This window comes from Hylobates moloch, unplaced genomic scaffold, assembly GCF_009828535.3.
Source record: "Hylobates moloch isolate HMO894 unplaced genomic scaffold, HMol_V3 SCAFFOLD_4, whole genome shotgun sequence".
NCBI classification, from domain to species: Eukaryota; Metazoa; Chordata; class Mammalia; order Primates; family Hylobatidae; genus Hylobates; species Hylobates moloch.
In genome coordinates this window covers 94,435,067-94,461,571 of record NW_026652279.1, presented here as the reverse complement: position 1 = coordinate 94,461,571, position 26,505 = coordinate 94,435,067, and the positions used below count along the sequence as shown (strand labels likewise).

General features: G+C 37.1%; 1 protein-coding gene across 5 annotated transcripts in view; it reads left to right on the top strand.

Moving 5' to 3' along the window:
- The window catches only part of CDK8 (cyclin dependent kinase 8), a 155,681-nt gene extending 130,605 nt beyond the window's left edge, over window positions 1-25,076 (top strand). For 2 of the 5 annotated variants that reach the window (XM_032150605.2, XM_032150608.3), the window contains exons 5-13: window positions 2,720-2,777; window positions 5,128-5,259; window positions 13,261-13,404; window positions 16,147-16,216; window positions 17,011-17,083; window positions 20,285-20,382; window positions 21,097-21,175; window positions 21,294-21,452; window positions 23,792-25,076. In XM_032150605.2, coding sequence (XP_032006496.1) covers window positions 2,720-2,777; window positions 5,128-5,259; window positions 13,261-13,404; window positions 16,147-16,216; window positions 17,011-17,083; window positions 20,285-20,382; window positions 21,097-21,175; window positions 21,294-21,452; window positions 23,792-23,917 — 939 coding nt within the window. In that variant the 3' untranslated portion in view covers window positions 23,918-25,076. The remainder of the gene's footprint in view (window positions 1-2,719; window positions 2,778-5,127; window positions 5,260-13,260; window positions 13,405-16,146; window positions 16,217-17,010; window positions 17,084-20,284; window positions 20,383-21,096; window positions 21,176-21,293; window positions 21,453-23,791) is intronic. The other 3 variants (XM_058437740.1, XM_032150606.2, XM_058437741.1) reach the window with 3 other exon arrangements.
- The last annotated feature ends 1,429 nt before the right edge of the window (window positions 25,077-26,505 follow it).

Here is a 26,505-nt window from a genome sequence, read left to right as displayed (position 1 = left end):
GGACCTTATGCAGGAGTGGGGGAGGACCAATCAAAGTTAAAGTAGAAGTAGGTGTTCTTTTTTTATAGACTGAGTCTCACTCTGCCACACAGGGTGGAGTGCAATGTCCTGAATTAAGGTCACTGCAACCTCTGCCTCCCAGGTTCAAGTGATTCTCCTGCCTCAGGCTCCCGAGTAGCTGGGATTACAGGCACATACCACCGCACCCAGCTAATTTTTGTATTTTTTAGTAGAAATAGGGTTTCGTCATGTTGTCCAGGCTGGTCTGGAACTCCTGACCTCAGGTGACCCGCCCACCTTGGCTTCTTGAAGTGCTGGGATTACAGGCGTGAGCCCCTGTGCCCGGCCTCTTTTTTTTTTGTTTTTTTGAGATAGGGTCTCACTCTGTTGCCCAGGCTGGAGTGCAGTGGCATGATCACGGCTCACTGCAGTCTCCACCTCCCAGGCTCAAGCAATCCTCTCACCTCAGCAGGAACTACAGGCGTGTGTCACCACGCCTGGCTAATTAAAAAAAAAAAAAAATTTTGTTGAGGTGGGGTCCTACTGTGTTGCCCAGGCTGGCCTTGAGCTCCTGGACTCTGGCAGCAGCCTCATCCTCCCAAAGTTCTGGCATTACAGGTGTGAGCCACTGCACCCAACCAAAAAAACATTTTGATAATAGTCATAAAACACAGCGAAAGCAAAGACACTTTTGAAAAGGTTCATTCATACCTCTGTCGCTCTACAGTTTTATTCTTCTAGTCCTTATTCACAGGAACTTTTTTTTTTTTACCTAGTTCTAATCACAATCTATATATCATTTTGGTTCTGCTGTTTCTACCTAGTCTTCTTGTAATAATTTTCCATGTGGAAGGTTCTAAGCAAGAGAGTAACATAATCAGATTTGTCTTTTATGAAAATGACCCTGGCAGCAGAACTGAAGATTAATTTGATGGGAAGAGATTCAAAATGGGGTTAAAGAATAGGGAGTGTATTCAACAGGTGTTTAGGGAGTCCTGCTCTGAAGAACCATGAGAGGAGAGTTCTAGCATAAACATGGAAGTTTCTTCCTGAGCCCACATTGTGAATTGGGAGCAAGCCTTTAGCAAATAGAAATGCTGCCTGATTCCATTTGGAAAGCCTTTCTCTGCCTTCAGCATTTTGCACTATCTCAGAAATCTGGCTTCTCTCTGAAGTAGGCCGGGCCCTAAGAGACCACAGATACCAATCAGTCTTGATTGATTACTGTGATGCATGAAAACAATTTTATTTGTCCTGGGTAGCACCTGTGTGTAGCTCCCAGCGAATGCTGTTAGTGTTGTGGTTAGAAGTGTGTGTGTGTGTGTGTGTGTGTGTGTGTGTGTGTGGCAGGGGGAGGGGGTAGTGATAGAGGTTCTGAGATTTTTTTGTGAATAAAACATCAGTATTATTATTATTATTATTATTATTATTATTACAGCAGTACATATTAATTCCAAAAATTGCTACATAAAATTACTTTCAGGATTATAAATTAGGAAGGGAGCCCCAGACTATTCAAAGACAGGGTAGACTCTGCTGCTACCCAGTCTTGCTGATTATACTCAGGGGAAGTCATTTAACCTCTCTGGTGCCTAGTGGACTCAACTTTAAAAATTGTAGGAGTTTTTAACCTGAGATGTCAGTGCTGCCATTTCAGTGATACTTTTTTTTTTTTGGCTGGGAATAACTGTCTTTGATAGGTGATAGGCTAGTATACTACACATTAAATGTTGGCAGTAATAGCTTAGGGGCCATCACTATATATGGTTAGAGAAGCCTGTGAAATGGTTACCACTATAAACAGACTTCATTACAATCTTTGATTTTAAAGTGATTTATGTCAGTATCTGAAGAGGTGTTCAATCTAGTTTCACTTTTATTTAGCAGACTGGTAGAATTCAAGTCAAATCAAGTAGATAGCAGGATAGTAAAGTAAGGAGCGAACCAGTTGCCTTTTTCTTCCCCTCTCTGCTTTCTCTCCCCTCATCCCCTCCTTACTCCTTCTGCTGCTCCTTCCCTTTCCTGAAGAAAGGGCAGCCTTTATTCATTAGTGTAGTAGATACCACCATAAAAGACTGTAGATGACAATCAGTATATATTTTAAAGATTTAAAAACTGAAACCTTTGTAAACTCTTACTTTAAATTTTAGCTTACTTTTTCACATAAAAATGAAAACCTCAAAACTGTTCCTGTCATGAAAAATTCCTATTACTTTACTAACTTGTTTCTAAAGTACTTTATTAAATTTCTCAATAATTCATTTATTTAAATGTAGGTGCATACTTTGTCATTTCCAAAAAAGGATTTCTGGTGATTCCTTGCCTGTAATTAATTTGCTACTTGGTATTAAATCATCTTTCTTGATTCATTTTTCCTTTAAAGTCAGAGCAAGACATTTTATGTACTTGAAAGAGTGAGAAGGAACCACAGCATGACTTTGTGAGATGCTTGCCAGTAGTGAAAACAGACTGATAAGAGGGCCAAGAAAAGCCTCAGCCTTCTGTGGAGAAAAGCACTGCCATATCTGGGCCTTCATGAAATTTGCATACCGCTTTGCATATATACATGCACAATTTCTTTGGTGACTTCCTGTATTTGGTTTTAATTTTTGAATAAATGAGATTTTTTAAAAGGTGGATTTGTGTTATATTGGCATATTGTCTATTTAAAAGAAACCACTACTGTCTACTGAAAAAAAACACTATTTTGTTTCCACAGAAACCTGCTAATATTTTAGTTATGGGTGAAGGTCCTGAGCGAGGAAGAGTAAAAATTGGTATGTTATATCTTTGCTAAGTCACAGTGTAGCACTCTTTTAAAACTTTTGCAGGCAGCTATATCACTTCTAATTTTTGCTATAATATGCATATATTCATGTAGTTCCATATGATTGAAGCCATTTCTAAAGAGTATGCATAAAAGTGAAAAATGTTTCACACTCTTGAAAGGTGTCAGACACTCCTAAAGACTGAAGCATTCTAATTATGAAACCGTGCAAGTTTCCCAGAAACCTCTGCTTTCATTAAAAATAGCCTATAGAGGTGAGGGGCTTCTATCTCTGTTAGAGGCCAGCCTCACCTTTAGTCACAAGGGCATACATACAGCATGCTAATAATTCTACTATCAGTCGTGTTCGCTTGAGTCAGATTAGATGAGCACATATGCCTCTGTTGACCTCGTCTAGATTAGGAGTTATTAATACAAACTGTAGGGAAAGCCGTGAGGCTGGATAGGTACAGAACCTTAAGTTCTAACAAGACTGTATTGTAGTAGGCCTTTGCCTGATGGGAAAAAATAATGGGCATTCTGTACATATTTTCTGATAGCTCTATTTTCTTAGATATCAAAGCAAAATTTTACCCACTTCTGGTCTGATAATCTTTAAGGATAAAACTAAATTTATTTAATCTGATTTTTTTTATTGTCATTTCCAAGTTGTGTTTGTCACATATTTTTAGTTTGTTTTGTGTATTTGTAGAAGAAATGTTTAAATTGTATTAATTTAAAGACATCAGGATTGTAACAAAGTTAATAGTAACTTCTGATCACAAGATGTAACATAAATTGGAAGTAACAGCTGATTTGTATCACTTTACCAACAAAGAAACACATGTGTGTTCTTAATACTTCTAATATTCTTCCTTATAAATCCCCCCAGATCTCACTTTCCACTTCTAATTAGACTCTTAAAATACTCTGTTTTTGATAAAACTTTGCAAATGTTTAGTTATGAGAACATTTGATGTGCCTTAATGTACTCCAAGTTTGGCTTTCCTTGAGAAGCAGACCCTGTCAGCACTCACCCTAGTGCCCTCCAAAATGCCTGTTAAGTCTTTACATGTGCTTTTAAAGGAGTCTCTCCAGTCCATTTTCGCGGCATCAAATTCAAATGTAAGTTCAAAGCATGCAAAATAGAAAAGAGCCAGCCAAACACTAATTACAAAAGTGTTCTTTACTGTATAATTTAGGGAAAATTTATGTAATACACTAAAACAATCTAGTTTGGAATTATACTTCTGTGTAATATATATGATGTTGGCAGGTTTGGGGAACACTACGTCTTAAAGCATTCACATTTAAGAAGAAATACTAGTTCTTCTATAAATCATTATTTAGTAATCTTATTCATAGTTTTAATTATTTGCCAACTTTTGTTTTTTTTTTTTTTACCTTTGTAATTAAGGTGATTATAGTAAGGCCTAATTCATTAAAAAATGTGTATTAGGAAAATAGAACTAAACTTATCAAATGGTGGGTGAATTTTGAAATTTTTGAATAGGTGGTATGAATAGTGATCATTCAACATGTATTAGGCAAAAGCTATGTGTAATGACAACTGTACATGATACTATTAGGGATAGATATGAAAGAGACACAATTTTTGCCTTTAAAAGATTATGGTATAGCAGGATAAACAGCCATGCCTGAATAACTACACTACATGTTAAACTGTGTTAAATGCCATGACGAACTGTATCTAATCTCAGTTCTAGCTCTGAGGTATGAGTTTGTACCTTTGTCAAATCACCTAACTTCTTGAACCATATTCATCTGGAGAAGGAGGTGATTTAATTAGATGACTTTTAAAGTCTTACCTAGCTTTTAAAAAAAAAATACTGTGATTCCTTAAAATTAAGTTAGTGAAATTCAACCCAAGTAATGGGGGAAATAATGGTGTTAAAATATTGCATAGTCAGCTTCTGATTAATTACACCAGTGAACAGGCTTGTTGATGGAAATAATGGATAGCCTTACTCTAACTGATCCCATTTCCTAGTGCTTGTGACCAGTACTAAGAATGGAAATGCAGCTCAACAACCCTGTCCCTAACGGTGGGGTGACACATGGAAAGAAAAATCTGCCCAGAGAAGCAAGGTCACCCCTGACCTCAGGCAGCAGAGCTTGACTGTAACCCCATTGAAGAACTGGGTAACAGTGATTTGAAGAGAATGGAGCTTTCAAACTTGCTTTATGTAGACTTCTAAAATGGATGTTTTGTGGGTTTCTTCCCCTAGAATTGAGCACATTTTTCGTCTTACTGAATAAGATGGTAAATTAGACTAATTGGTTAGATTTGTAAAAAACATTTACTTAGCATGATTTTTTTTTTATTTTTTATTTTACAGCCGACATGGGCTTTGCCCGATTATTTAATTCACCTTTGAAGCCTTTAGCAGATTTGGATCCAGTGGTTGTTACATTCTGGTACCGAGCCCCTGAACTACTTCTTGGAGCAAGGCATTATACCAAAGCTATTGGTGAGTAGAACTAATTAAAATTCCATGAATTTTTTAAAGTTTCTTTAAAAGACACACATTCCTATATATTTTTAAATTAAGTAGTATAGCAAATTATAAAAGTAAGAGCAGACTGGGTGTGATGGCTCATGCCTGTAATCCAAGCACTTTGGGAGGCTGAGGCAGGTGGATCACTTGAGTCCAGAAGTTTGAGATCAGCCTGGGCAAAATAGTGAGACATTGTCTCGACAAAAATTTTTAACAATTAGCCAGGTATGGTGGTGTGCACCTGTAGTCCCAGCTACTCGGGAGGCTGAGCTGGGAGGACCGCTTGAGCCTGGTAGGCAAGGTTGCAATGAGTCATGATGGCACCCCTGTACTCCAGCCTAGGCAACGGGGAGACCCTGTCTCAAAAAATATAAATAAATAAAAAATAAAAGTAAGAGCAAAGCCTAACCCAACATTCTACTACCTGGAAATACTGTCAGTAGCAATAGGGGTATATCATTCCACATACTTCTCTCTGCATAGAAAGATACCAAAAATCTTTGTAATTAAATGGGATCATATTATGCATTCTATTTAAAATTTTAGGTTTAATTTATAAAACAGTACAATTTTGAAGTCCTTTAACTTCAGACAAATGTTTCTTTTACCAAAAGAAATACTAACTTCTAAAAGAGCCCCCTAAAATTAAAGGAAAGACATTATGAAAAAAAATTTAGCACTTTAGGACATTTTAATCCACTTTTCTGTTTTTGATAATATCAGTTACTTCCCTATTGTAAAGAATAAGGAAATTAGTGCTCTTACACTTCTTCCCCTACCAACCTCTCAATCTATAAGCAGGATTAGTAATATCATCATCACTTTGTCAAACTTTACATTTTTTTGTTTGCGAACCATAGTTCCCACAGTTGTTTATACTTAAGTTACAAATTGTTGTGAATTTAATGCTCAGCTGCTAGGCCTTTCACCACTGCTTGTCCATTACTCAAACCTGATTCTGCTTCATTATCTTTGGTTGCATTATCATCAAGTAGTTTTTTTGTGTGCTTTACCTTTCTTCTTTTCTTTATTTTGTGTCTTTATGGTTTCCTTAACTTGTTCTGTATCCTCCGGGATGGTATTAAACCCTCTTTCCCTTTACTGGGTAACTGCATCCTGAGGTTGTCTATTTTGGATTGGTTGGTCTCCAGGCATATTCTACCATTTCATCCTGCCTTTTCCCTTTTTTATTCCTCTGGGTTAGATCTATTGCTTTCTGCATTTCATGATTTCATTTCTTATTTTGCTACAGTATGTTCTCATGTAAATTCCTTTGGAACTGTATCTTAGAGGTAACTTTTCTAGTTCTCGTATTTCTGAAAAATGCAGTCGGTATCATACTTGCTACCTTGCCAGGGTTTACAGTTCTAGGTACAGAAGAATTTTTCTCTCAGAACTTGGATGACACCCCTCCATTGCCTTCTAGCGTCAGTATTGCTAATGAAGTCTCCTGCCTGTCTTGTTCCCAGTTATTGGTAGATCACCTGGGTTTTTTCTTTCTGGAAACAAATAGGATTTCTCATCCTTGTATTTCACAGTGATATGCTGACCACTTGGTGGGCACACTCAATCTGAAGTTCATATCTTGTATCTGTGGGAAATTCTTTTGTGTAGTCCTTTGATTTCCTCCTCAATGTTTTCTGTTTCTCTTTCCTCAGCTCTGTCGTCAGATGTTGAATTTCTTGGAATAATCCTTTATACTACTTTTTTTCTCATGTTTTTCGGCCTTTGTCATATCCATTTCTAAAAACCTCTTGTTCTCTGATTACTTTTTCATAGTATCTTGTATTTTTTAATAGAAAGAAAAGCCTAATATCTATGAAGACAATGATAACATTGCTGATTTGTTTGTATTTTGCAGTATTCCCAGAATAATTACCTGTGTTTTCTTTATAGTCACTCTTTTCTTTGTATGTTTTGATCTCTCCCTTCCATGTAGCAAGCATTCTTCAACTGTTTGGTGACCCTTGAGTGTCTCTTTGTATTTAAAAATCAGGTTACTAAAACTGCTTGAGAACTTTGTATAAATCGTGGGGCTTATAGAGTGAGACCTTTAGGGTGACCCAGCAGAGAGCCACCATTGCCTGGGGTAACCTCTAAATGCCAGAAGGTGCAGGTCTTTCCTCTGAAGCCAAAGTCTTCAGGGAAGAGTCCTCCAACTTTTGGCCCATGCTGTATGTACCTGACAGCCCCAGGGTGATGATAGAGAGTAGGGAGGAGGATCAGCTTCTCCTGTTCAAATACAGACTTTGTAGCTGGTATTCCCAAGAACAAAATCTTCACAGCATTGCAGAGGAAAAGTCTGCTTCCCACTCAACAACAGCACTGTGTCCTGAGACCTTCTCTGAATTGTCTTGTCTACCTTCCATCTTCTAGGTCTCCACATGGCCAGTTTCTTCTTTTCATTCGGACCTTAGTGAAAATAGTACCTCTTCAGAGAGAACTTCCCGGATCGCATAGTCTAAAATAGCACCCAACCTCCGCCTTCACACTTTCTTTTACCTTATTGTCTTCATTGACTCAAAGGGTATCTAAACCACTAAAACAGGTGGACCTCACCTCACTGTTCACCATTGTAAACCAGTGCCTACATAGTATGTAGTGAGAACTCAGTTTTCTTTGTTGGATACTTGAATGAATCTTGTCTCTGACAGTCTCCTCCTGTTCTTGTTACTGTGCATTTAACTTTTATGACTTTGCTGTCAATTAAATGTAGATTCAAGAAGGGAAAAGGAGCAGTGTTTGTGATCTTTCCCCCATATTAATCTTGAATCCAATATGTCATTTCCAAAAATCTTTATGTTCATTAATCTTCACACATGCTTTAAGATCACATTTTATTTTACAGAAAAGTCAGTTAGATATGGGAATTCTCTGTACTATCTTTGTAACTTTTTTATAAATATAAAATTATTAATACAATATTTAGTTTTTTAAGTCGTTTAAAAGGAAAAATAAGGATTATTTATTCTAGTCTTATTTTGGAATACATGTTATTACCTAAATACATATTTGGGTATCTTCTTTGCAAGTGTACTCTAAATGCATTTAAGGGTGTATATAAACTAATGTGATACACAGAGATTTTTCCCGCTCAGAAAATGAATGTTTAAAAGCAGTGTTACTTTTGGTAAAGCGTATTAACAAACTATACAAATAAGAAAGTGATTGCCTAATCTTATTTCCTATTCACTGAACACCTGAGACTTGAATTTATTTAAATTGAGTAAAAAATATACTATCACAGAAACTTGTGACTCTGGCTCATTGTTTATTATCTTGTTATTTTTCCTGAGAAGCTTATGTCTTACTGGAAGCATTAAGATTTATATAACCTTTTACTCACTAGGATATTCTACAGTCTAGCAGTTCTAATGCAGGGGGTGTGCCACAAATCTAAACTACCAGCACTTAGGAAGCTAGATTCTCTTATCCCAATGGCTGTGTGATTTGGGAGAGAGGCCTTTCTTCATATTTTCCTCCCTCCTCCTCCTCACCAACATAAGCATTTATTGGGTAACTACTATGTTAGGAGGACCAAATATGAATTCAAATGATGGGCCTTACCCTGAAGAGATTTACAGTCCAGTTGAGAAGACAGTATGAATATATGCATACAATAATTTAGTCATCTTTGAACAATAGAAGTAACAAAGACTACCAGCCCAAGTTGTAATCTTAGTTCTATCACCCTGGGGTGTGTTTATGCATTTAGTGCTTTAGCCTCAGTTTCTGAAAATGAGAATTTAGCCTGAGTCGTCTCTTCGATCTCCCTAAATTCAAAAGTTCTGTGCTTTTATTTATTTATTTAGAGGAAGAGTCTCGCTCTGTCACCCAGGCTGGAGTGCACTGGTGCGATCTTGGCTCACTGCAACCTCCACTTCCCAGGTTCAGGCAAGTCTGCTTCAGCCTCCCAAGTTACAGGCTTGTGTCACCACACCCAGCTAATTTTTTTATTTTTAGTAGAGACAGGGTTTTGCCATGTTGCCCAGGCTGGTCTCGAACTCCTGACCTCAAGTGATCCACCTGCCTCGGCCTCCCAAAGTGCTGGGATTACAGGTGTGAGCCACCACACCCAGCCAAAAAGTTTTAAGCTTTTAAATAAAAACAGCTGCCCTCTGAGGGTGGGAAGTTACAGAGGGAACTGACTTGGGTGCAAATGATTGAAACCAAGGTCAGTGCCATTTTCTTAGCAGTGGTGATTCCAGCCTGCACCCTCGTCTGGTGTACACCTACTTGCCCAAGATCAATCTTGGGGAACACTTTCTTCTATTGAAACATTGATTCAAAATTTATACACAAACCACTTTCAGTTTTTCTAAAAATAAGGTCAGGCACGGTGTCTCACATCTGTAATCCCAGCACTTTGGGAGGCCAAGGTGGGCAGATCACTTGAGGTCAGAGGTTCGAGACCACCCTCACCAACATGGTGAAATTCTGTCTCTACTAAAAATACAAACCTTAGCCAGGCATGGTGGTGGGCACCTGTAATCCCAGCTGCTCAGGAAGCTGAGGCAGGAGAATTGCTTGAACCTGAGAGGCGGAGGTTGCAGTGAGCAGAGATCACGCTACTGCACTTCAGCCTGGGTCGCAGAGCTAGACTCTGTCTCATAAAAAGTAAAAATAAAAATAAGAATAAGGAATTGCAAAAGGGAACCTTTTCCTTAATACCAGCCTCTACCACAAAATCCCATTCCTCCTGTCTCCTGCAGAGGTAGCCTAAAGATTAAAATGCTCAACAAATTTCTCACACCACCATTAAAGCTGCTTACCAAGAACTTCCCCAGCATTTTGACTTCCCTGTTTGATAGCTGAATTGTGAGCAGGTGATAGAAGAGCCTTTCTAGATGAACATACAAATAATTTGCTGAATACATTCCATTTAATGAAGGGGTTAAATCTGTTAGTGAAGCTACTAAGAAGGAGCAAAAGCATAGGGAAAAAAGTCTCATCAGAACACATCAAATTCACATGTGGCCCCTCTACTACAAACAGATTGTAGTGCTGCGGTGGTTTATTCCGTTGTGCAGAACTGCAAGCTGAGTCACTAAACCAAAGAGAGGAAATAATAGGTTAGTAAACATTGTAATTCCAGGAACAAAGTTTAATTCACTTTTGAGTGTTTTGTTTTTTATTTTTGTTTATCTGATTTACTTTGGGGAAAAGGCTAAAAAAGGGATATCAATCTCTAATTCAGTGCCACTAAAGTAGTCCTAAAAGTCTTACTGAAGTATGGACTTTTAAGCTCAGGTGTTTGTCCTCAAATAGCTGAATGGCCACTAAATGTGAGGCATTCTGCTAAGTGGGAAATACACATTAAAATGGAGAAAATGAGAATTTCTTCCCTTTTATCAAAATAAGAAGCTTGCTATTACTACACTTGTTGATTCAAATATTATTGAGCAAATTCTTTTCTCCTCCCAAATTTGGTCTGTATAGCATGCCAATTCCTACTATTTCCTTTGCCTGGTTAGCTCAGTAGCTACCTATGAGCATCACACATTTTGAGAAGTAGATGAAACTTAATATGTTTTTAATTTGGAAAGCCATTTTGTAAGGAGTTTGGCAGGCAGGTGAACACTAAAGAGACTTTCCATGAATTGGGCACGATCTGAAAAAAAAAAAAAGGTAGGAAAAAGAAACTTATTTACAAGAATTAGAAATGTATCTGAAATAATAGCCTGATCAGCTGACTCAGAGTTAATGATTAATGTATGGGTCAGGATTTTGAAGAAAGGAAGAATGGTAAAATTGACAAAGGTGAGAGAGAATAGCAGATATAAAGACAGAAGAGTTACCAGATGGGAGGGAGTTAAGCAAGGTTCAATACATTATTTTTCCTGTTGACCAGACTTTTTCTTTAAAAAGCAGTGTAGCTTTGCATACATTTTTTCTGTGAAGTGGGGTCTTGCTGTGTTGTCCAGGCTGGATTCAAACTCCTGGGCTCAAGCGATCCTCCCACCTCAGCCTCCTGAGTAGCTAGGACTACAGGCATATGCCAGTATTCTCAGCTAAGAGCAGTGGTAGCTTTAATTATAGCTTAAGTACTTTACCTACCTTTCATCTTCCTTTACATATTTTATTTTCTTCTTTGGGATTTTTAATAACTAACCAGATGAATTGTTACAGTGTTTATTGGGTGTACTGTAAGTAGAATTTTAAACATGCAAAGCCATCCATGATCCCTTTTTATGATCCTACTTAGCTGCCTATGTGGCCATTGATTATCAAAAGTTAAATTTATAGGGTATACCCATATAAAAAGAATAATCACAAAATAATTAATTTTCCCGTATGCCTTTTGATGACAAAAACAAAATAGGTTGGCCTATGTTTCTTGATGAGACTTTTCCATATGATGGTATTGGCTAGGCTTGGTTCTCTGATATGTAAATACGATGTCATTTTTTAAAATCACTTGCTGTAGTCAGTGTGAATCTTTAAGTAAATCGATGATTAACTTGTTACTTTGAAATGTAAATGTGTGAAATTTTAGATTAAATTAAATATCTCTATTCCAGTTTTGGAATTTAGGAATTCTCATTTTAGGTTTTTTTCTTATTTCCTGTTTAAGTGACAGTTATTAACATATCTGAACAATCAGCTTTGATAAAATAGTAATTTTGATTTGTTCCCTTTGGTTATTTATATATGTCACAGGTATTGATTAGGTCAGTCAAAAACCATGTGTTGAGGGTCTGCTATCTGCACACCATTGTACTTAGTGTAGGATTTGTTAAGAGTAGAAATAAAATATTTTCAGCTTTAAATTCTACATTGGCAAATAGATCTTACCTCTACTAATAGTTCTTTTGAGTACAAATTTAATATGAATGAAAGTAAATCTGTATCTTGTGAATGAAAGGAATTTACTTTGTTGCGTACAGAGAAACCCATTTGCCTGGCTTTTGTCAATAATTCATTTGAATTTATAACTCTTTTTTTTTTTATTTGAGATGGAGTCTTGCTCTGTCGCCCAGGCTAGGGTGCAGTGGCGTGATCTCAGCTCACTGCAGCCTCTGCCTCCGGGTTCAAGCAGTTCTCCTGCCTCAGTCTCCTGAGTAGGTGGGACTATAGCCGCGTGCTGCCATGCCCAGCTAATTTTTGTATTTTTAGTAGAGACGGGGTTTAACCATGTTGGCCAGGCTGGTCTTGATTTCCTGACCTCGTGATCCGTCGGCCTCAGCCTCCCAACGTGCTGGGATTACAGGCATGAGCCACCACACCCGGCCGAATTTATAATCCATGTTAACAGTAATATTTTGCTTTTGTTTCCTGTCCTTTGTATTAAATACTTAAATTTGCAAAATCTGATACTGCTTACAGCATCAAGAACCACTTTGAAAGAAAAACTTTGTTAAAGTAGAAATGCTGTTAATTCTTAGGCGTTTTGAGGTCGGGCATTGTCTCTTGGTGGAATACCACCTTACTGATTAGTGCTAACATGAGAGGGTAATTATTAGACCTTGCAAATTAGCAAGTAAATAAAATAAAAATATTTTAGCACAAAAATTTACGCTATTGTGTTAGGCGAGTGCCCAATTTCAAATACTGTTTGGGTTTTCCGTTTGTTTTTGTTTAGTTTTCTTTGGTTGTAGTTCCCATGCTCCATATGCAGCTTTACTGTAGTTCACAGAGAAGGTATCACCTGGACATTGAAAACTCACCAGAATACAGCCAGTACATTTAACTGGGCTTAGAGTGAAACCATTTGGGTGGTATGGAGGTATACAGAATGAAAAATCGGGGTGGAGGGCATGGGAATGTATACTTATAATAATGTTTCATGGTATTTAATAATTATAATTGCTTAGGAATTAATATGAGTTATTAGGGAAAGAAAGAAAAAAACACTCCCCAAGAAAATAAAATTGCATTTTCTTTTGGAAAGAACCACTTTATTTTGCACCTTTCTTTTTCTTTTTTCCTTGCCTATTTTTCTTTCTTTTTTTTTTTTTTCTTTTTGTTTTAAAGATATTTGGGCTATAGGGTGTATATTTGCAGAACTACTAACGTCAGAACCAATATTTCACTGTCGACAAGAGGACATCAAAACTAGTAATCCTTATCACCATGACCAGCTGGACAGAATATTCAATGTAATGGGATTTCCTGCAGGTACACATTATTCATTTTTGTTTTTGTTTTTAAATCACTGTTGTTTGAACTTAGATGTCTTCGTTGGAGAGGTATATATTTTTAGCTGATGGAAGCTACTCTTACTCAAGTCTTTGTTTTTTGACTTGCATTTATCAAAGATCCGTAGAAACAGCAAAATTTGTAGAGTTTACATATCAGCATGAAAATATTTATGGGTTTCCTGAATTTGAGGACTGTATTTTTGTTTCATCTTGTTTTACTTTTTTGTTTTGTTGTTTGATATTTGAAATGATAAAATATTTTCAATATCTGTATTAAAAAGGTACCTTTAGCTCTTACCAGTAGAAACTATAAATGAATTCAGTAGAAGGAATTTTTTTCTGGCAGCACATATAATACTGCCACTATTTGGCATTCAAATATAAATTTTGAACCTTATTTCTATTTAGGACACTATACAGAATCACATTATATTGAATAACAGCATTTAAGTCTTCTCTTAGAACAGTCACAATGTGGGTGAGAGTCATAGTACCCCACGGTGAGTTAGCCTGCTGTTTTGCAACAGAGAGATGGTTTACATGTATCCTATCCCTGGTATTAGATCTCTCCAACTGTATCTCAATCCCTAGTTATACTACAGAACGGTAATCACCAAAAACTGCTCAGAGGTCCAGAATAATGAGAATTTGTTTAAAACACCTAAATTTTGGCTAGTCAAGTACTTAGTAGAAAGTGTTTCTTATTAGGAATATTTCTCAGGTCACTGTAAACTCAAGACTAATAGAGATAATACCTGAGACTTTTAATTCTACATTCCCTTGTAAGGGTGTTAATTATCAGTAAATGCAGAATAACTACACAGATACTGCCTTTCTCCGAAATTGGTCACCAGTTTGGAGAAGACCTCTGTTGTGATGGGAATTTTATTTATTCAGTAAATATTTATTGAGTACCTGCCATGTGCCAGGCACTGTCTTAAGTAAAAAGTTATTGATGATGTAACAGACATGATTATTGCCCTCTTGGAGTTTGCATTGTACTGCTATATGTAGAATGTTTAAAAAGTAGGTATGGTTTGAGTAGAGACAGAAGAATTCTCTTTTCTTCCTGCTTCTGAATGTGTCCACCATTTCTGAGCCCACGGGAAAGGCATAGCTTCTGTGAGGGAGTAGATGTGGTGAAGATGTCTATCAGCGACTCTTAATGTGTGGTTCAGAGGTTAGGGTGGTTTATAAGGAAGCTTGGAAAGCAGGCAGCAGAGGTTAGATTTGATAGCTAAAGAATGAGAATCCATAAGTTCTTGAGTACTAGAGACATGATTTATGTTACATTTTAGAAAGATTAGTAAGGTGGTGGTAGGTAAAAATCAGTTAAAAAGAGGTAACTGAAATCAGAAACCAGCTGTAGCAGTGCTGCAGACAGAAAGTAAGTGATGATAAGGATGGAGAAAAAAGGGCAGATGGAAATGTTTTATAGGAAGTGTATAAACAAGGGAAAACTAAAAGATTATCTTAAAATTTCTAGCTTGAGAAATTGATAAAACAGAGAAATTGGAGCAAGGAAATAGTTAAGGAGAAAATTCCATTTAGGAGTGTAGTGTATGTTTAGTTTACAATATATGATGTCTTTGGAGGATAGCTACCAAATATTTTTACAAGTAAGTTCAAAGAAAAGCAAGCGTCTAAAGGCCATTTAAAAGCTAAAGGTTTTGCAAGGCTGCGGTGGGCGGATCACCTGAGGTTGGGAGTTTGAGACCAGCCTGAGCAACATGGAGAAACCCCGTCTCTACTAAAAATACAAAATTAGCCGGGCATGGTGGCGCATGCCTGTAATCCCAGCTACTCTGGAGGCTGAGGCAGGGGAATCGCTTGAACCTGGGAGGCAGAGGTTGGGGTGAGCCGAGATCATACCATTGTACTCCAGCCTGGGCTGTTAACAAGAGCGAAACTCCATCTCAAAAAAAAAAAAAAAAAAAAACGCTAAAGGTGCTGTTAAGCTGCCTGTGACAGTCCTTTGCACCTAGTAGACTCTCAGGAAAACCCATTGGCAGTGATGGAGAGAACACATTATGTAGCATGTATTGTTTGAGCAACTCGGATGCCAGCAAAAGTAGCTGAAACGTTTTGTACTTAACATATTTAGGAGCTGGGGTTGTTTTGGGTAATGTTAACCAGACTAGCCAAGGTACCAGCCCACTTATTGATATACTAATTATATCCTCCCCTATTGTGCAAATAGTTATTACCACTTCTTCCATTGATTGCTTATGTAAAGAAATATATTTAACAAGGTGAAAGGGGGGCTGTATTATAAAAAGAAGTATAGTTTAAAGCCACCGAGGGGAAGATCTTAGATTTCTCATTGAAGAAATTGATTGCTGATTTAACCAAGAAATTTGGTAGAAAAGGGAAAATAAGCAGTTTTACTAATAGAAATAGGACATTTAATAAGATAAATAGAAATATTTATAACTTACTCTTCTCTAGTGACAGAAATTGAGGCAGGTTATAGTAAAACATACAGAAAGCTTGCAGTTTAAAATTTAAAAAGATAAACAGATGTATAAAGTTATATAAGGGATAAGGAATTGTGTTTACACTTCAAGATGTTTACTGTTGCTGAACATTTATTTGAAGACAGCTTTTTTGTGTGGAGGTTGAACGGATAGGAAATGTAATGAACGTGGTAATAACCTTTTTAAAAATTCTCAAGAATAGGAACTTAGGCAACATAAAAATTTGTCAATGTATTTCACAGATAAAGATTGGGAAGATATAAAAAAGATGCCTGAACATTCAACATTAATGAAAGATTTCAGAAGAAATACGTAAGTTGGAAAAAAAGAGACTCCTTGTTGATTTTTGCTTTACCAGAATACTCAGTATAAGACTGAATATTCAACATAATAAAATACTCAATATAAGATTACTCTAATAAATAATTTTACTTATTTACTCTAATAAATATTTTTCATGATGACAGTCTTTATTTCTTAAGATGCTTAAATGATATACAGAAGTGACTAATACTAGCAGCTGTTTTGGATATAAAACAAATTCATGTCTTTCCATATTGACTACTTTTTGGAAGCTAGACATTAGTGAGAAGTATCACAGCTGAATAAATAAGAATCTAAATAAATAAACTTTGGTATTAGCCACTTGCTTACCAATCTAGGTTACAGTAATTTTAAGCAGGTTTTAGCAGAAAAGAATGGATATTTCACCTGTTTACAATGCAAAGCCAGGGATTGGGAGAGTTTAGTTTATATACCTATGACAAAAGTATTTTACACTTACTGGTAAGGCTGAATTAAACTTTTGACCCAGATGTTATTCAAAATAATTGTTAAAATATAATTCATGTGAAAAAAAAGCTGTTTAGTGTCTGTTATTCATGAAATTGTCTTACATTTAATCATCGGTATCCTTTCAAAAGTGACCATTGTGGATATTGAATGAAATAGAAAAATGATTTAATTCTACTCATTTTATGCTCATACTGTTTTCAATATATATTTTATATCAGTTATGATCAAAATAATTCCCATCAGAAGGACTTTAGCCAATGTACAATTAACCTCAAGTCTAATATAGCTATTTCATAGTATTTCTCTTTCAGGTATACCAACTGCAGCCTTATCAAGTATATGGAAAAACATAAAGTTAAACCAGATAGTAAAGCATTCCACTTGGTAAGCATTGGATAACAGGATTAATGAAATGCATTTTTTCCTAATTGTCTAGCCCAACTGAGGCATTTTTGGATCGATTTATATGGTTACTCAGCTAGCACTCAGAGTGCTTTCATGGTAAATGCAGAGATCTTGTTAGTGCATACCAATAAAGACAATAAAATATTTGCTTTTCCAGACTCATATCATGGTTTGACAGACTAATGTTTGGTCACATTAGATTTTCTAAAGATAGCGATGGTAACAGATCTGTCAAAACATTTATAAAATTACATGTATTGTTTTCGTCTGTTACTTTAAAATTTTAAAAGTTTCAGAGAAGTATCAAGAAGAAAATCCTTCTCACCATTGATAGATTGTTTTGTATTTCAGCTCTTTGAAAGACTGTTTACAAAGTTCTTAATTTCCAAAATACCTCTTATAACCTTAAATGTTAACAGTCCTTCAGCAATTATATGTGCTATTTGATTTTTCTGGAAGAATGTGATAGATGCCATATTTATCAGTGTGTAATGGAAAAATGATTTAACCTAGAATCTAATTGAATCTGTGTACTAACAAGGTAATTTGTGATTAAATTATATTCAGCCATTACCAGCTTTGTTTACAATAAAATTTCCGTTGTTACAGCATAATAATTAAAAATGTTTTTTGTTTTAGAAAAAGGTTTATAACACATAGAAGGGGAGTTTGGGGAAGCAGGTTGTATTTTGCTTGGCTTGAAATTCTTTTAATCCTTATTCCTAAGTTCTTAAATGAGAATTCTTTCACCTTGAAGAGGTTAACCTTTCCTTTATTGCAGCCAGGCCATTTGGCAAACATTTCTTCTGTTCCTTTTTCTTCTCTTTCTACTGCTTCTCCTTCTGTATTTTCTACTTATTATTATATCAGTTCACATTTTATATCATATATTTCATATCTTAACAGCAATTTAAAAAGTCATCCTTAACCTGTCATATTACCACACAATATATTATCCACATAATGGTTTATTATAATGTACTTACAGTAGGACCCAAATTAGAGGTTTAAGTTGGATCCTTCACAATTATAGACTTACTGATTCTAATAAAATAATGATAGTGGCAGAAGATTAGAAGTCATGACTTAGGGGAATTCTTCTTCTCCTTGATTCCCTGCTACTCATTATAGTCTAAGATGACTCTGCTACCATCACCACTAAAACTCTAGAGATATACCTTCCTTGTAGCTTATGTGCTTGTTTTTACCAGGGTGACCCATCTTAATTGGAGGTAATCTTGAGTAGTCCCTTAGGAAAGCCCTATTATAATTCCATTAAAACTGTTGGGTATTTTCAATAGCAAATTCAGGCCTTTCCTTTCAGCCCTAAAAATAAAATTGTGCTTTCTCTGAAATATCAGATCATTAAAATTAAATTTTAATCTCACCATTCTAGCGTTTTATTTGCATCTTAAAATATGTTGTGTCGGCCGGGCGTGGTAGCTCACGCCTGTAATCCCAGTACTTTGGGAGGCCGAGATGGACCGATCACAAGGTCAGGAGATTGAGACCATCCTGGCCAATATGGTGAAACTCCTAAAAATACGAAAAGTAGCTGGGTGTGGTGGTGCATGCCTGTAGTCCCAGCTACTCGGGAGGTTGAGGCAGGAGAATCGCTTGAACCCAAGAGGTGGAGGTTGCAGTGAGCCTAGATCTTGCCACTGCACTCTAGCCTGGCGACAAAGCAAGACTCTATCTCAAAAAAAAAAAAAAAAAAAAAAGGCGTCTTTTTATCCTGTAAAATTTGTCATCTCTCTTTAAGTCTTTTTGGTTGGAGACAGTTTCATTGTGTCACCAGGCTAGAGTGCAGTGGTGTGATCTTGGCTCACTGCAACCTCTGCCTTCCAGGTTCAAGCCATTCTCATGCCTCAGCCTCCCGAGTAGCTGGGATTACAGGCACCTGCCACCACACCCAGCTAATTTTTGTATTATGAGTAGAGATGGGGTTTCACCATGTTGACCAGGTCTTGAACTCCTGACCTCAGGTGATCCACCCACGTTGGCCTCCCAAAGTGCTGGGATTACAGGTGTGAGCCACCCCTCTTTTAGGTCTTAATGTGTCTGTTAGTTCATTGGTTTTCAAAGTGCAGTCTCAGTCCAGCAGCATGGTATCATGTAGGACCATGTTGGAAATGCAGGCTTTTGGCTCCTACTCACATCTACCAATCAGAAACTCTGTGAGGAGGGCCCAGCAGTCTGTTTTAAGAAGTTCTCCAGGTGATTCTCATGCATCCTAAAGTCCGAAAGCCACTGCATTAGATCAGAATATAAACTAAGAGACCACATATTAGAATCCAGTTGAATGAACTATGTTTTAACTAAAAAATACTGAATCTTCACATTAGCATGGCATTTATAGCAATAATAACAATAAGAGCAAGCACTTACATAGTACCTTCTTTATGCTAGGCACCATTATAATTGCTCTCCATATATTAACTCATTTAATCCTGAAAACAACCTGTGATAATAGTCACCATTTTTAATCTCCATTTGACAAATGAGGTAACAAAAATATTAAGTAACTTATCGAATGTCACGCAGCTGATAAATGTTGAGTCAGGATTTGAATGGAGCAGTTGACTTTCAGAGTCTCTACTCATCACACAGCTGTGTACTTTATAAGTTGTGTATCACCGTTTTTATTTAGACTAGAACAGCACTGCACAGTACCACTTTCTGTGATGATCTGCACAGTGCAGTAGCATAGCCACTAGCCACATTTGGCTCTTGAAATGTGCCTGGTGTGATGGGGAGATTGACTTTTTTATTTAATTCAGTTTTGATTAACTTGGATCTAAATATGAATCACTACATGTGTTAGTGTATTATGTGTGTAACAACAGCTTTTTTATCTTAATAGAAAAAGAATAGAAAATACACGAATTTTGATCCTGTTCTAAATTGGATAAAGCAATTTAGATAATGGGGGTGGGGATCATTTGTTTAGTCAGAGAACATAAGCAAGAGTAAAACAAGTGAGATTATGAAACTGGAATGACTAAAGTGTGAATTACTACATTAAATTTAACAACTAGGAGTTTTGTTGTTAATTTGGGGGAATAAATATTTTCCAAATTGTGATGTTATTCACCAGAAAATATACATCCTCTTCACATATGTGCTGAACGATAACTGTGAGAAGCAATACAGTCATGTTTTTATGATTTGTGATTTCAGCTTCAGAAGTTGCTTACCATGGACCCAATAAAGCGAATTACCTCAGAACAGGCTATGCAGGATCCCTATTTCTTAGAAGACCCACTTCCTACGTCAGAGTAAGTGGCCTAGTTAACTCACCAGCATGATGGAGTTTTTGGAGTATGCTTTCTTCTGGTTGTCAACTCTTAAGTTGCTCCTCCTCTTATATGGGAACCCAAGGAAATCCTTTATGACAAGCAAAAATGAGCTTTGCTGATTAAAGTGTCATTTAGGGGCTTTCCAGTTAAGAGGCATTCCTGTTCATCTCTTGCTTTATGAAATGCTGATCACATTCGTTCCAGCAGTGATCCAGCTATTCAGTGACAGGTTGGTTATGCAAGCTGTAGCTCCTTACTGTCTGCGGTTACAGTTTCATGTTCCAAAATTGCAAATATTCCCAAATGTGTTCCCTATACCATCTTTCGTTTTATTAATAAATGTGGTAGGAAGGGTAAAACAAAAATTGTCTTTGAATGGTGACACATATTTCAGCTGGAATCTATATTTTGGCTGTATTAATAGAAGAGTAATGCTGGGATAAAAGAAGAAAGCTGAATTATACTTGATGATTATTGATCATTTGTATACAGCTCAAGCCCTCAAGTAGCCTGCTGTAATATTACTAGTTACAAAGAAAAGATTCATTTTGTCACAGTTACATGAAAGGTGCTTATATTTGCAAATATGGAGACAAAGTTCATCTTAAAAGATTAAAATGAGAATCTCCTAAATGAAGCATTTGGAATATTGATTAGTATACCAGAAATGGTTTTTCTTTTTCTCATGATCAGCGTTTTTGCCGGTTGTCAAATCCCTTACCCAAAACGAGAATTTTTAACAGAAGAAGAACCTGATGACAAAGGAGACAAAGTAAGTATTAAAGTACTGTTAGCAGCTTCTTGTTTCGTGAATGCCTCCATAACATTTTCTGTTGTGGGTATATTTTGTTCTCCCTCTGAGCTGAACTTTTTCTGTTTAACCAATTGAGAAGAACCAGCAGCAGCAGCAGGGCAATAACCACACTAATGGAACTGGCCACCCAGGGAATCAAGACAGCAGTCACACACAGGGACCCCCATTGAAGAAAGTGAGAGTTGTTCCTCCTACCACTACCTCAGGTGGACTTATCATGACCTCAGACTATCAGGTATTCCAAGTTTATTTTGTATTGACTGCATGTCAGTGTTTACATATGGGTTTATGATCGTGGGAAAATGTGATTTAATTGAGAAATACTGACGTCTGTATACCCAGGGAAATACATTAACATGAAATGTTATTGGCATGGAAAAGTACTGACACTGGTATGGTAGCAAGGGTTTAGACTTTTGAACCAGACTTGGAATGATCAAATACAAATTATGCCATTTATTAACTGTGTGACCTTGGACAAGCAGGATAATATCTCCTGGCATTTTTTCATCTGTAAAATGAAACTAGTAAAACCTAACTTGCAGCTGTTGTCAGATTAGACATGAAATGTCTTGACACCCAGCTTATGGTAGGAGCTTGATAGCTATTGTTTTGGAACAATATTCCACAATGATTAAGAACATAGGCTTTCAGATCCCAGTCTGGTCACTTACTCTCTGTATCCTTGAGTAAGTGATTCAGATGTTCTCAGTTTCCATTTGTAGACTATGGATAATGATCAATGTGAAGCTATAGTAAGGATTAAATGAGATAACTGTGGGAGGTTAAGTGTTGTAGCCATTTCAAGAAACTGAGGCTTGTAGAGGTTAAATAACTTTCACATGGATCCCCAGCAAGCTATAGATGCGGGACTCATATTTTGATCTGACCACAAAGGCTGTTATGTTGCCTACTTAGGGATCCTATCATGGCATTGTCAGTTACGTTGTGGAAAGACCCTCTTTGAAAATTGTATACCACCTCCTTTTCTCTGCTGCTTATTCTAACCATATTCCCAACTACACTAGGTTTCAGTGTGGGAAGGATACTGAAAATTTGACCAATTAGAATTATTTACACACAAAGAGAGAGAGACAGAAAGAGATGTTATTAAACTGATAAGGTCCCGAGTGCTTGTTACTGTACTTTCAGAATTAGGTATTAACTCTTTCCTTTGGTTAGGGGAGAAGTCCAGCCCATCACACCATGGAAATCACTGTTGTGCAAGTCATAATTCTCTTCCAGTTAGCTAAACAAGGACACCAAGAGCAGACAGCTGTAGGAGTTGTTGGTTCCAGTATCTTTTTCTCCCTTTCCGGATGGGAAGAGTGCATCTCTCTTGGCCCATGAATGTGTTTGCACACTAAGGTGATGGCATCCTTAGAAGGACGCAGAGCAGTGCTCTGACCTTCGCTTCTGGAACTGAGAAAATGATGCCATGCTGCTTTGTTGGTGTGATTGTTGTGGTTGGTTTTTTGTGGATGAATTTTAAAATAGTATTTGTGACTATCATTTCATGTGTCCACTCTTTTTAAAAATGTTACCTTTGCTAGGATTGGCAGAATTTGGAATTATATGTCTTATTAAATATGCTTTGAAAGAGAGAAGTGATAAGTTCTGGTTAATCTTTTATAGTGTTTGTCTTGGGAGCAAATAGTATGAGAGAAAGGTGTGAGAATGGGAATAATAATCTAACAGATCAAAATTAGAGAACCCCAAACCATCACATTCTTTCTCTTTGTGCCATTTTAGAATTGAGAATACCATCCTTCTGACATGTCTGTGGTTATATTTTTACTTTTGTATATAAACTTGTAGCAGAAAATAAGATTCAATAGTTTAAAGGGGCCAGGCACCATGGCTCATGCCCATAATCCCACTGGTTTAGAAGGCTGAGGGGGAGGATCACAAGGCCAGGAGTTTGAAATCAACCTGGGCAACATAGCGAGACCCTGTTCCTTCAAAAAAAAATTTTTTTTAATTAGCTGAGCATGGAGGTGCGTGCCTATAATCCTAGCAATGATTATACCATTACACTCCAGCCTGGGTGATAGAGTGATACCCTGTCTCAAAAGAAAAAAAAATTAGTTTAAAGGGCATAAAAATGTATTAATGCCAAAGAAATGGATTCTGTGATACCTTCTCCTATCATACTCATTTTTATTCTTCAGTCATGTGTGTGTGGGGGTGAGTTTTCTACTGAAGAAAGCATGTAAATAAGCTTTGAATTTTTTATGTATACATCATTAAGTTTCTGTGTAAACATCTCAAGCAAATTTACCAAGTAGATACAAAACAGCATAAAAAGGGGTTACTCCTGTAGAAAAAAAATGTATTTGCACAGCATAGTAATAAGCCTAGTTAATATTATTTACTAGCAATATTTCTGACCTTCCTCAAGAGAAGAGGATGTTAAAATATTTGGGGTTTTTGTCTTTAATTATAAAGTTAGTACACAGCACAAAACCTATACATCCTTTCTTGCTTGAAACATAATGACACTTCAGTCACATATTGGGATTGAGCTTCCCCTAGAAGCACCTGAATCACACTTCTCCCTCATCTCCTTTCCAGCGTTCCAATCCACATGCTGCCTATCCCAACCCTGGACCAAGCACATCACAGCCGCAGAGCAGCATGGGATACTCAGCTACCTCCCAGCAGCCTCCACAGTACTCACATCAGACACATCGGTACTGAGCTGCATCGGAATCTTGTCCATGCACTGTTGCGATTGCTGCAGGGCTGACTGTGCAGCTCTCCGCGGGAACCTGGTATGGGCCATGAGAATGTACTGTACAACCACATCTTCAAAATGTCCAGTAGCCAAGTTCCACCACTTTTCACAGATTGGGGTAGTGGCTTCCAAGTTGTACCTATTTTGGAGTTAGACTTGAAAAGAAAGTGCTAGCACAGTTTGTGTTGTGGATTTGCTACTTCCATAGTTTACTTGACATGGTTCAGACTGACCAATGCATTTTTTTCAGTGACAGTCTGTAGCAGTTGAAGCTGTGAATGTGCTAGGGGCAAGCATTTGTCTTCGTATGTGGTGAATTTTTTCAGTGTAACAACATTATCTGACCAATAGTACACACACAGACACAAAGTATAACTGGTACTTGAAACATACAGTATATGTTAACGAAATAACTGAGACTCAAAATGAGATTATTTTGGTACACCTTTCTTTTTAGTGTCTTATCAGTGGGCTGATTCATTTTCTACATTAATCAGTGTTTTCTGACCAAGAATATTGCTTGGATTTTTTTGAAAGTACAAAAAGCCACATAGTTTTTCCAGAAAGGTTTCAAAACTCCCAAAGATTAACTTCCAACTTAGAAGTTTGTTTTTATTTTCAATCTATGACTTGACTGGTATTAAAGCTGCTATTTGATAGTAATTAAATATGTTGTCATTGATATAAACCTGTTTGGTTCAGCAAACAAACTAAAATGATTGTCATAGACAGTGTTTTATTTTTCCTGTTGGTGTTGCTGATTTGTGAGCATGCTTTAAGATGAAAAAAGCATGAATGATAACTTCCTTAAAAAGGTGCGGCATCCAATTCAAATATTTTCGTCCTGATTTTAAAGCTGGTTGGTGTAGTGCTATTAAAATTTCGTTCAGTTAATTTTCCTTTTGAAAACTTGTTCGCACGTTGTTTAGGGTGCCCTTACTTCAGCAAAGGAGAAGGAGTAGGAGAGCCTTAGAATTTTTGAGGAAAAAAAAAAACCTATAACATACAATGTACTGTATCAAACTATTTTACATGAATGACACAAGTATTCTGAATAAAAAATAATTGAACATTGTTAAAAACAAGGTGTTATGTAATAAATTTATTTTTCATAAATCAAAACATGGAGTCAGCTGTATTTTTTATATGTACAAAGGGTTTTTGTTTTAATTTTAAAATGTGCCTTAACAAGTAGCCTCTGAAGAAATCTCTTTACCTTTCATTAATAATATCTATTTGTCTGTCTCCATAATGGAGTACTGACTTGAGTCTTAGATATGGATCCTTTTTCCTGTTACACTCGGTACCATAATGTAAGATATGAAACACAGACACCTATCTAATTGGAAGATATTGGTGAGCCTTCAATCGCTGGAATAATTCCTAATTTATTCTGTGTTGTACTGAGAAGGATTTGACTGTTATATCCCTAATAATTCATTTTCCTCCTCCAGAAAATACAGAAGATTAGGAAAAAAAAAACTTTTTTTCTTAAAACCCCAACTCAATGATATAAAAACATTCCAAAACAAAATAACTAAGGAATCTCTGTCCTTATAAACCTGACAGTACAGTAATGGTAATTTCTAGGAGCTGAATTCACGTTTCCATTTTAAGTCCTCCTGCCCCATGCATTCTCAGGATGTGTGGATCTGGTTATGAGTTCCCCTCCTGAGCCCTCAGGAGCTCCCTGCCTTCCATAGTTTGGTCTGGGTTTTTTCTCTTTCTTTCTTTCTTTCTTTTTTGAGGCGGTCTCACTCTGTCACCAGGCTGGAGTGCAGTGGCGCAATATCAACTCACTGCATTCTCGGCCTCCCGGGTTCGAGAGATTCTCCTGCCTAAGCCTCCCAAGTAGCTGGGATTACAGGTGCCTGCCAGCACACCCGGCTAATTTTTGTATTTTTAGTAGAGACAGAGTTTCACCATATTGGCCAGACTGGTCTCGAACGCCTGACCTCAAGTGATCTGCCCGCCTTGGCCTCCCAAAGTGCTAGGATTACAGGCATGAGCCACTGCGCCCAGCTGATTTCTGTAAATTTTACCTCTTACTGTGCCTTCTTATTTCCCGTCCATTCTCATTGTTTTCTAATATTTCTCCCTGCCGTTAAAGCTGAGATTTTCAAGCTTAGTGAATATGAGAATCCTCTGGAGTATTTTTCTGCCCTTCAGGGAGGGCTACTCTACTGACATGAGTTTCCTATGTGAATTTCCAAAAGCGAAACCCATTCTAGAGTGGACCATTCCACTCTAACGGTACAAGAGCCTGAAGGCTGAATTCTCAGATTTTTGTTTCTCTGTCTATCCCCATTCCCTGAGTGATCCTGCCCCATCTCCTCTCCTGTCATTAAACATGGAGGTGACCATTGAGTGTACATCCAGCTAGCTTTCTCCCTGAGCACCAGGTTCTTGCGTTTACTTGCATCTGTGACAAGTACCATCCACATCCACGTGCCTGCCAGCATTTTCTGTTCCCTCCCCCGGCTTCATTTTTCTACATAACACTTAGAACTGACTGATGACATCTGTTTGCCAATTTTCCGTTTCTTCCCAG